The sequence below is a fragment of the Leucoraja erinacea genome, unplaced genomic scaffold, assembly GCF_028641065.1.
Source record: "Leucoraja erinacea ecotype New England unplaced genomic scaffold, Leri_hhj_1 Leri_1735S, whole genome shotgun sequence".
In the NCBI taxonomy this organism is placed as follows: domain Eukaryota; kingdom Metazoa; phylum Chordata; class Chondrichthyes; order Rajiformes; family Rajidae; genus Leucoraja; species Leucoraja erinaceus.
The window spans coordinates 2,501-13,964 of NW_026576040.1; the positions used below are offsets into that span (position 1 = coordinate 2,501).

The following is an 11,464-nucleotide window of genomic DNA, read 5'->3' on the forward strand; positions in this document are numbered from 1 at the left end:
AGAGAGAGAGGGGGAGACAGAGAGAGAGAGAGAGAGAGAGAGAAAGAGACAGAGAGAGAGAGAGGGACAGAGAGAGAGAGAGAGTTAGAAATAGAGGGAGACAGAGAGAGAGAGAGAGGGGGAGGCCAGAGAGAGAGAATAGGGGCAGAGAGAGAGAGAAGGGGGGAGAGAGAGAGGGGGGGCAGAGAGAGAGAGGGAAGGGCCCCGAAATAGGGGAGAAAAGAGAGGGGAAGGGGGAGGAGGGGGGGCAGAGAGCGGAAAAAGGGGGGAGAGAGGGTAGGTGAGATTCAAGGAAAAGAGAGATGGAGGAGTCACGGAACAGAGGGAGACGGGGGAGGGAGATGGAGATAGAGAGAGACTAAGAGAAGAGAGAGAGAGAGAGATTGATGTAAAAGAAACGTATTGGAACATTGGGATCAAGAAACCAAAAGCCAAAGCAGATTAGAATGTTACCGTTCCCTAAAAAGAGATTATAAATTGACAGACAATCTCTCAACTATTAGAGACATAAAGCAGAGACAGACCCTCACCAAATACAGGTTAAGTGACCACTATTTGGCAGTTGAAAAAGGAAGACAGAAGAGATTCTGGCAACCAAGAGAAAACAGAATATGCGGCCACTGTTTGACAGATGAGGTTGAAACAGAGATGCACTTCCTCCTAAAATGCAAATACTTTGACAAAACAAGGAAAGCAGACTTTGACAAACTCAGTGTGGCAACCCCTGGTTTTAAAGAACTAGATGATACATCAAAACTAAGAATAATCCTTGGCGAAGGAAATACGGCACATCTTGGTGCACAATACGTAACAGCATGCCACAACCTGAGAGACGGTGAATGACCAACATGCACATAGGTACGCACACACTAATTTACATTAACTGACACTGTATTTAATATTGAATTGCTAAACTTGCTATTGAGTTGTACTGATTACAGCTGCAAGAACGTGTAGCAATCAATAAAGGGCTGTCGGCCTATTGCAAGTTTATGTACAGGGACATATCTATCCATGCACTGTAAACTTGTATTTATACTTATGCATTTTAAACATGTATGTCATGTTTTATACTTTGGCAATATAACAATGTTTTTTTATCATGCCAATAAAGTTTTAAATTGAAAATTGAATTGAGAGAGGGAGAGAGAGAGACAGGGAAGGAGTGAGAGATGGAGACAGAGGGAGAGACAGAGAGAGGGAGGACAGAGAGAGACAGAGGGAGAGAGACAGAGGGAGAGACAGAGAGAGAGAGAGACAGAGAGAGAGAGAGAGAGAGAGAGAGAGAGAGACAGAGAGAGAGAGAAATAGAGAAAGACAGAGAGAGAGCCAGAGATATAGGGACAGGTACAGGAACAAGGCTAGAGACAGGAGAGACGTAGAGATGGAGAGATTGAGAGAGACAGGGCGAGAGAGAGAGAGAGAGAGGGGGAGAGAGAGAGAGAGAGAGAGAGTGAGACAGACAGAGAGAAAGAATGATGATGGAGTCATGGGGAATCACAGAATGATACAGCGTGGAAACAGGCCCTTCAGCCCAACTTGCCCACACTGACCAACATTGCCCATCTACACTAATCCTACGTGCCAGAGTTTGGGCCATATTTTTTCCAAACCCGTCTTATCCATGCACCTGTCCCAAGATGTGATAGTCCCTGCCTCATCTACCTGTTGTACCTGCGTTCCTAGATCCCTCAGCTACGTAATACACCTCAGAACCTTACCATTCACTCCACCGGGTGGCGCCGTCAGCGTTGCAGCATTGCCAACGGTCTGTCTTGTCTTTTTTGTTATTTTTAGTGTGTTTTAAAAGTTTGTGTTAATGATTCTCTGGTTTGTTTTATTTGGGGGGGGTTGGGTGCTGGGTCGGGGGAATCTTATTTCAATCTCCTACCCTTTCGGAGATGCGATTGTTTTCCAGATCGTATCTCCGGTCGCTCAGCGGACTAAAATAACGGAGCTGACGGCCTTGCTCGAGACTGACTTTGAGCCCCACCGCGGGGCCATGGACCTATCATCGGAGCCTGTGATCCCTTTCCTGGGATCAACGCTCCAGATTCCAACATCGTGGAGCTCGCGGTCTTGGGTAGAGACTGATGTCGGGAAACTCTAAAGTGGCAGGAGGTTCGACCAGTCCCGACCCGGGGTCCGATCGGGAGAGCTGAGATCCCCCGATGCGGGAGCTTGATTACCCGACACGGAGGGTCCCACTGCCAGCTACGGGAGCCAAGATCGTCCCGTCATTGGAAGGCTCGAGGCCCCGAACGTGGGAAGACAAAGATTCAACTTTTTTTTCGCCTTCCATCAGTGACGAATGTGGAGGAATCACTGTGGTGGATGTTTATGTTAAAATGTATTTTGTGTGTCTTGTTGGTTTTTGTTGACTGTATGGCAAATCAAATTCCTCATATGTTGCAAAACATAAGAGGACATGACTTCAGAATTAAGGGACAGAAGTTTAGGGGTAATATGAGGGAGAACTTCTTTACTCAGAGAGTGGTAGCGGTGTGGAATGAGCTTCCAGTGGAAGTGGTGGAGGCAGGTTCATTGGTATCATTTAAAAATAAATTGGATAGGCATATGGATGAGAAGGGAATGGAGGGTTATGGTATGAGTGCAGGCAGGTGGGACTAAGGGGAAAAACAAATTTGTTCGGCACGGACTTGTAGGGCCGAGATGGCCTGTTTCCGTGCTGTAATTGTTATATGGTTATACTTGGCTAATAAAGTATGATGATGAAAGCTATATTAATAGCAAAAGGATAACGAGGGATAAAATTGATCCATTAGAGAGTCTGAGTGGACAGCTATCTGCAGAGCCAAAAGAGATGGGGAAGATATTGAACACTTTCTTTTCTTCAGTATTCACCAAGGAGAAGGATATTGAATTATGTGAGGTAAGGGAAACAAGTAGAGTGGGTATGGAAACTATGAGGATCAAAGAAGAGGTAGTACTTTTGATAAGTCTCCAGGTCCTGACAGGATATTCCCTAGGACATTGAAGGAAGTTAGTGTAGAAATAGCAGGGGCCATGACAGAAATATTTCATAGAAACATAGAAAATAGGTGCAGAAGTAGGTCATTCGGCCCTTCGAGCCTGCACCGCCATTCAATATGATCATGGCTGATCATCGAACTCAGTATCCTGTACCTGCCTTCTCTCCATACCCCCTGATCCCTTTAGCCACAAGGGCCACATCTAACTCTCTCTTAAATATAGCCAATGAACTGGCCTCAACTATATTCTGTGGCAGAGAATTCCAGAGATTCACCACTCTCTGTGTGAAAAATGTTTGTCTCATCTCAGTCCTAAAAGATTTTCTCTTTATCCTTAAACTGTGACCCCTTGTTCTGGACTTCCCCAACAACGGGAACAATCTTCCTGCATCTTCCTGACATCTTTCAAATGTCATTAGAAACGGGAATGGTGCCGGAGGATTGGCGTACTACGCATGTTGTTCCATTGTTTAAAAAGGGTTCAAAGAGTAAACCTGGCAACTATAGACCTGGTAGTTTGACGTCAGTGGTGGGCAAATTAATGGTAAGGATACTAATATGGAAAGGATAATATCTATAATTATCTGGATACACAGGGTCTGATTAGGAACAGTCAACATGGATTTGTGCCTGGAAGGTCATGTTTGACTAATCTTCTTAAATTGTGAAGAGGTTACTAGGGAAATTGATGAGGGTAAAGTGGTGGATGTTGTCTATATGGACTTCAGTAAGGCCTTTGACAAGGTTCCACATGGAAGGTTGGTTCAAAAGGTTCAATTGTTGGGTATTAATGGTGGAGTAGCAAGATGGATTCAACAGTGGCTAAATGGGAGAGACTCGTGGATGGTGGATGGCTGTTTGTCAGGTTGGAGGCCGGTGACGAGTGGGGTGCCTCAGGGATCTGTGTTGTGTCGACTGTTGTTTGTCATGTACATCAATGATCTGGATGATGGTGTAGTAAATTGGATTAGTAACTATGCAGAGATGATACTAAGATAGGTGGTGTTGTGGATAATGAAGTAGATTTTCAAAGTCTACAGAAAGATTTAGGGCATTTGGAAGAGTGGGCTGAAAGATGGCAGATGGAGTTTAATGCTGATAAGTGTGAGGTGCTACATCTTGTCAGGACAAATTAAAATAGGACGTACATGGTAAATGGTAGGGAATTGAAGAATGCAGGTGAACAGAGGGATCTAGGAATAACTGTGCATCGTCCTCTGAAGGTGGAATCTCATGTAGATAGGGTGGTAAAGAAAGCTGTTGGTGTGCTAGCCTTTATAAATCAGAGCATTGAGTATAGAAGTTGGGATGTAATGTTAAAATTGTACAAGGCATTGGTGAGGCCAATTCTGGAGTATGGTGTACTATTTTGCTCGCCAAATTATGGGAAAAGATGTCAACAAAATAGAGAGAGTGCAGAGGAGATTTACTAAAATGTTGCCTGGGTTTCAGCAACTAAGTTACAGAGAAAGGTTGAACAAGTTAGGTCTTTATTCTTTGAAGCACAGAAGGTTAAGTGGAAGTGGTGGAGGCAGGTTCGATTGTATCATTTAAAAATAAATTGGATAAGTATATGGACGGGAAAGGAATGGAGGGTTATTGTCTGAGTGCGGGTAGATGGGACTACGTGAGAGTAAGTGTTCGGCACGGACTAGAAGGGCCGAGATGGCCTGTTTCCGTGCTGTAATTATTATATGGCTATATGATGACTATGAATGTCCTGCCTCAACCTCACTGCTCCCCCCTCTCCCCCACTCAAACATTCCCTCCCACACTCTCCCCTTCCCCCTCCATCCCCTTCTCTCAGACTCCCTCCCGCACCCTCTACCACCCTCCCAACCTCTCCCCTATCACTCTACCTCCCTCTCTCTTTCCAACTCCCTCCCTCCAACTCTCCCTGTCCCTTTCTCCTGCTTCCTCACCCCCTCTGTCTCTCTACCCACCTCTCCCTGACTCCCTCCCTCTCCCACCATCCCCCTCCATCTCTCTCCATCTCCCTCTCTCCCCCATCCCACTCCGTCCCTCTCTCTCTCTCACCTTCTCCAAACGAGTAATCTCGACGCCATCCTTCATTTCCTCGAACTCTCCGAATATTCGAACAATCGCCACCAGCGCTGACTGGTCACAGGTGAGAGAGAGACGGGACCCGGGGCTGTGGGAGAGAGAGAGGAGGGTTAGATGAGGAAAAGAGGGGAGGGGGAGGGAGGAGAAAGGGGGGAGTTGGGGGGGACGACAGAAAGTGGGGGGGAGGGGAGAGAGAGAGAGAGGGGGGAGAGAGGAGAGGGGAGGGGGGGGGAGAGAGAGGAAGGCGGGGTAGGGAGCCAACTCCATGTTGCTCCTACAATTGACATAGTTGGCAGGATTCCCCACTGCATGGCAACTGACTAGGAATCTGCTGGTTGTGTGAGTGTGTTTGAGACTTTGTGTAGGTTCGGGGATGACCGCATGGCAACTGTGAGCGTAAGTTGTGGCAAAGAGAGAGCTGGGAGCGTGAGAAGTGTGGCGTTGGGGATAACTGGCAGACGGGGTCTGGGTGGTTACAGGTCGCAATTGATTTGGGGAATTGATTGAGAATCAACTTGAATACTTTATTGTTGTGCAAGGAACTGCAGATGGTGGTCTAAACTGAAGAAAGTGCTGAAGTAACTCAGTGAGACAGGCAGCATCTCTGGAGAGGAATGGATGACGTTTCAGGCCATTCTTCAGACTGAAAGTCGCGGGAAAGGGAAACGAGAGATATAAATGGAGATGCAGAGAGGTACAGAACAAATGAATGAAAGATATGAAAAATAAATGATGATAAAGGAAACAGGCCGTTTGCTTGGTTACAATACTGTATTGTCACTATTGTCACAAGTCACGGTGAAATTCTATGCTTGCACACCCGAGGTATACAAATAGTCACCATATAAAGGGCGTTGACAACGTTACAAAGTGTCCCGCTCCAGGGCCTCCTTTGTTCTCCCCCTTCTTCCTCCCTCACGCCAGGTGATAGGCTCGGGGAGCTGGAATTGCATGCAATGTAAGGTATGGCCATGGTGGAAGATAGGAAGCCAGAGGAAGCTGTGTAGAAATTGAGATCCCTCATCCAGACGGTCTCACACAACAAATGGTAAAGAAGGGTTACAATGCGGATGGAGCAATCACTGAGCAAGTTGCTTGGTGAAAGGGACAAATAAGAAAGGGCTGTAATTGCAGTGAGTGTTGCTGCAGTCACCACAGAGTGGCAGCACGAGTAGAGTTGCTGCCTTACAGCGCTTGCAGCGCCAGAGACCCGAGTTCCATCCCAACTACAGGTGCTGTCGGTACGCAGTTTGTATATTCTCCCCGTGGGTTTTCTCCAAGACCTTCGGTTTCCTCCCACACTCCAAAGACGCACAGGTTTGTTGTATACAGGGTTTGTATACTTGGTATGTGTAAATTGTGTGTGTAGGATAGTATTAATGCACGGGGACCGCTGGTCGGTTCGGACTACGTGGGCCGAAGGGCCTGAATCCTCGCTGTATCTCTAAATAAAAAAACTAATTAGTGATAGCTCAGAACCCCCGATTTTGGGGTGAACGGTAGATCCAAGCCCGCCCACGGAAGGTGATGTGGATTGGAATGATTCGGCTGATGCAACTGATGTTTGGGCCTCGGAGTAAAGATTCATCACCATCCTACAACGAGGCAGCAGCGGGCCCCGCACAACTAGCCGATCGCCTTCTCCAACATTTACTCTAGAGGCAAGTCACTCGTAGTGGATGGAGGACAGACGGAGAGGGAAAAGGGGCTTGATAGAGTTACGAGCAGGATATGCAGTGGGTGTGCCCACAGTTCATACTTTACATACAGCAGATATAAATTGATAGATCAGTTCCCTGCAGCAGAAGTGGACAAAACGATGGTGATCTGCGACAAGCTGGTAGAATAGGGAAGCAACGGGCAGGAGTCGTGTTGGAAACTATCCAGTTACTGCAGCCATTGAAGGGGTTATTGATAGAGTGAACAATGAGAGCCACCATCGTGGTGGGAATGCCGTTTGTTCAGCATATGCTGCAGGCTCGTGTCTGTGGTCAGGACAAACATTCATGTTAAATGGCCACAGAGTCCCAGATTGGATATCAGACAAGCAGCTAGAAGAATGGGTGGGTGAAGGTGCCCCTGGGTGCCACATTCCTGATCCCACGCTGACTAATCATGTCCATGGAGAGGGAGTTACATGAGAGGAGTGCCCTGTACATTGCAGCAGTCCTCCACATTCCCAGAAATGGTTGCAGAATGTGGGACAATACCATGAGGGGACATGGATATCTCGAAGCAACCCACCGTTCTGTGCAACTGAGTTACACAAGTCCCAGAGAGGGGGTGAACCGATGCAATGTCACCAAAGGTGGAGTCATTGGGAATGTGCAGAGGAGATTGTATGAAGCGATCTGACTGGATGTGGCTTTGATAACTGCTCCCTGGCCATTGTACCTGTCCATAACAAAAACTTGCTGAAGTATAGTTTGATGATCTACTACGTGGCAACATCAACAAGGGGCAGTGGCAATGCAAGCTGCCTGGCTAGAATGCGGCACTCAGTGGCATCTCTCCCGAGTTAGAGCTTGTCTGAGCTGCTGCACAAGCCACACTGGAGCTGGAGCTGACCGTTCATGGGAGTGACATGGACATGAGATTGGGCAAGCCACGGAACTACCACCCATTCCACACTTCACTGCTGATTGGGAAAAGATCATCTGTGAGGGTAAGGAAGTCATTAAGCAATGGGATGCACTGTGGATAAGAATAACGGATCATGGGAATTAGGCCATGTGGCTCTGGAAAATCCCAACCTGCCTACACCGACCAACATGTCCCAGCTACACTAGTCTCACCTGCCCGCGTATGGTCCATAATCCTCCTAACCTGTCCTATCCATGTACCTGTCAAACTGTTTCTTAATGATACTAAGATAGGTGTTGTTGTGGATAATGAAGTAGATTTTCAAAGTCTAAAGAGAGATTTAGGCCATTTGGAAGAGTGGGCTGAAAGATGGCAGATGGAGTTTAATGCTGATAAGTGTAAGGTGCTAAGGTCTTGGCAGGACAAATCAAAATAGGACGTACATGGTAAATGGTAGCGAATTGAGGAATGCAGTTGAACAGAGGGATCTAGGAATAGTTCCCTGAAGGTGGAATTTCATGTAGATAGGGAGGTAAAGAAAGCTTTTGGTGTGCTGGCCTTTATAAATCAGACTATTGAGTATAGAATTTGGGATGCAATGTTAAAATTGTACAAGGCATTGGTGAGGCCAATTCTGGAGTATGGTGTACAATTTTGGTCGCCAAATTATAGGAAAGTTGTCAACAAAATAGAGAGAGTACAGAGGAGATTTACCAGAATGTTGCCTGGGTTTCAGCAACTAAGTTACAGAGAAAGGTTGAACAAGTTAGGTCCTTATTCTTTGGAGCGCAGAAGGTTAAGGGGGGACTTGATAGAGGTCTTTAAAATGATGAGAGGGATAGGCAGAGTTGACGTGGACAAGCTTTTTTCTATTGAGAGTAGGGAAGATCCAAACAAGAGGACATGATTTGAGAATTAAGGGACAGAAGTTTAAGGGTAACATGAGGGGGAACTTCTTTACTCGAGAGTGGTGGCTGTGTGGAATGAGCTTCCAGTGGAAGAGGTGGAGGCAGGTTCGATTTTGTCATTTAAAAATAAATTGGATAGGCATATGGATGGGAAAGGAATGGAGGGTTATGGTCTGAGTGCAGGCAGATGGGACTAGGGGAGAATAAGTGTTTGGCACGGACTTGTAGGGCCGAGATGGCCTGTTTCCGTGCTGTAATTGTTATATGGTTAAACATTGGGATAGTCCCTGCCTCAACTACCTCCGCTGGCAGCTTGTTCCATACATCCACCGCCCTTTGTGTGAAAAAGTCCTTGTGGGACAGTGGTTGGAATTGGGCTTGTGAATGTAAATACATCCCTGGATCCAAGTTCTCTGGCATAAGTTAGGGCTTTAAAATTCTTTGCATCGCAGAAGGTTTCAAGGGACGACTATGATGGAGGTTTTTTAAAATGATGCGATAGATCGACAGTTGACGTGGAAAAAAGCTTTTCCCCACTGAGAGTAGGGAATATTTCAAAAAACAAGGGGAGACAATGAATGATAAATTAAGGGCCTGAAGTTTAAGGGGTAACATGAGGGGAACTTGGTTAACTCGTAGAGTGGGTAGTGTGTGTCATGAGCTTTCCAGTGAGGTGGTGGAGGTTAGTTCTTGGGAGCACTTTAAAAAATCAAATTGGATAGTTATATGCATGGGAAGGAATGGAGGTTTATGAGTCCTGAGCGCAGGTATGGTGACGTATGAGATTATGTGTTTGTCGGCACGGACCTAGAAGGGGTCCGAGAAACCGGCCTGTTTTCCGTGCTGTACTTGTTATATGTTTATCTGTTTAAACATTGGGATAGTGCCCTGCGGTCACTACCTCCTCTGGCAGCTTGTTCCATACAATCCACCGCCCTTTGTCGTGCAAAGTCCTTGTGGGACAGTGGTTGGAGAGGGCTTTGAATGGAAATACAGCCCTGGATCCAAGTTCTTCTGGCATGATCGTTGTTGTACCGCGTCTGGTTCATTGACTGTTCTTATTTCAGTGTTTGTACGTTGATGACGATACAGTGTGTCATTAGGGGCCGAGTGTTTAGGCCAAACAAATTACTGGAGGATCTATCTTCGGTTGGGTGGTGGCAGAAGTCGAAGGGTGGTTATGGGAGGTGGTGAGGGGGATACGATTGAGGGGGTGGAGGGGTCGGGGGAGCAGGCGGAAGTGGAGCAGGGAGCGGAGCAGTGGGAATTGAGGGGGGAATTTATACCTGGATCTCTGTTTTTTTTTTTTTTTTTTTTTTTTTTTTTTGTTTTTTTGTTTTTTTTTTTTTTTTTTTTTTTTTTTTTTTTTTTTTTTTTTTTTTTTTTTTTTTTTTTTTTTTTTTTTTTTTTTTTTTTACAGCGACCTAAATTTTCAGGCAAAATAAAAGATATAAAGTGAGGGTAATTACAAGAGGGAACTGCCAGGGTAGATAATCGGCGGAAGTGAACAGCTGAACATTTGCCGTGGTGATTTTAAGATCAACGGATCGGGATTATATCTGCATTCGAGACCAAACGCGTGATTTCAGTCAAAACTAATGTTTCAGATGCCTTACTTTTGATGAACTTCGGCGAGCAAGACGCGATAATTCCCGTGAGGGGTTTTTTGGATCTTAAATCACCACCGGCAATTGAATCAGTCTGTTCACTTCCATACGGTGGGAGCTTTCTACCTTCAGTTCCCTCTTGTAATTACTCACGTTCTATCTTTTGTTTTTGCCTGAAAATTTGGGTCGCGGGTCTTCACGGTCACCCCAGTCTAGTGCACAGAAAATTTTCAGCTCAAAAATGTATGCCGTTCCCCATGTTTTTTAAACGGGTGGGACAAGTGCGTGTTTCCCCATGTCACTTACATGTACCAAACTGAGAGAGTGTGTCCTCCAGTTAAAATTTTCGTCACGTGATCAAAAGTGGGGGATCCTATGCCTCAGTATGACCTTTGGATGAAATCACCCTGTGTGTGTGTGTGTGTGGTGTGTGTGTGTGTGTGTGTGTGTGGTGTTTGTGTGTGTGTGTGCATGTGTGTGTGTGTGTGTGTGGTTGTGTGTGTGTGTGTGTGTTGTGTGTGTGTGTGTGTTTGTTGTCTGACCCCACGGAGGAGTGTGTGATGGGACAGTGTGGAGGAAGTCTCACCTAAACATCCAGCCAGCCAGTCGTTGACTCCCCCCGGGATGGCGTCGAGGGCGGTGTGAGGGGAGTAAACGGCGACCCTGTTCTCCAGCGCCCTGGCCAGGAGGCAGTCCTTCCACGACTCCCCTCCTAGCCTGCGGAGGGGGTGGAAGAGGGGAGGGTGGTAAGCGAGGAGCAGCTGGGCGGGGAGGGAGATGGCCTCGAGGAGCACGGAGGGAGTGAGGTCAATGGCGAGGAGGACGGAGCGGATGGGGAGGGGGTGTGGAGGGCCGCAGCAGCAGCCCCACATTGTCCCAGCTCTCGGCCAGCGAGGGAGGGGCGACGGAGTCGAGGATGGTCACCACCTCACTCAGCTCCATCGAGCAGGGGCTGAGGGGGGAGGGGGACGTGGTGGAGGAGAGGCGGCTGAGGGTGAGGGGGAGACAACGGAGAGAGCCGAGCATTGAGGTGGCTGCATGAGACGGCAGGGGTGAGAAAGGGTTGTGGGGTGGGGGGGTAAGAGAGGGAAGTAGAGAAGGACAAAGTGAGGGAGAGAAGGAAAGGAGAGAAAGAAAGGAGGGAAAGAAAGAGGGGAGAGTGAGGGGGAGGGAAAGAGATTAAATTAGTCACTGGGAGACACAACAGGAACATCAACCCCTGCCCCCGCGGTCTAAAGTAAAAGGGGGGCAGTTACTCCCCAGGAGAACCTCCTCTCCCCTCTCTCCCTCCCCCTCTCCCCACTCCCTC

General features: G+C 47.2%; 1 protein-coding gene across 1 annotated transcript in view; it reads right to left on the minus strand.

Moving 5' to 3' along the window:
• Positions 1-11,180, minus strand: part of nif3l1 (NIF3 NGG1 interacting factor 3-like 1 (S. cerevisiae)) — a gene marked incomplete at its 3' end in the record, with an annotated part of 12,078 nt that extends 898 nt beyond the window's left edge. The window contains 4 exon segments of the mRNA XM_055666020.1: positions 5,031-5,145; positions 7,675-7,751; positions 10,698-10,986; positions 10,988-11,180. Coding sequence (XP_055521995.1) covers positions 5,031-5,145; positions 7,675-7,751; positions 10,698-10,986; positions 10,988-11,097 — 591 coding nt within the window.
• Between the last annotated feature and the right edge of the window lie 284 nt (positions 11,181-11,464).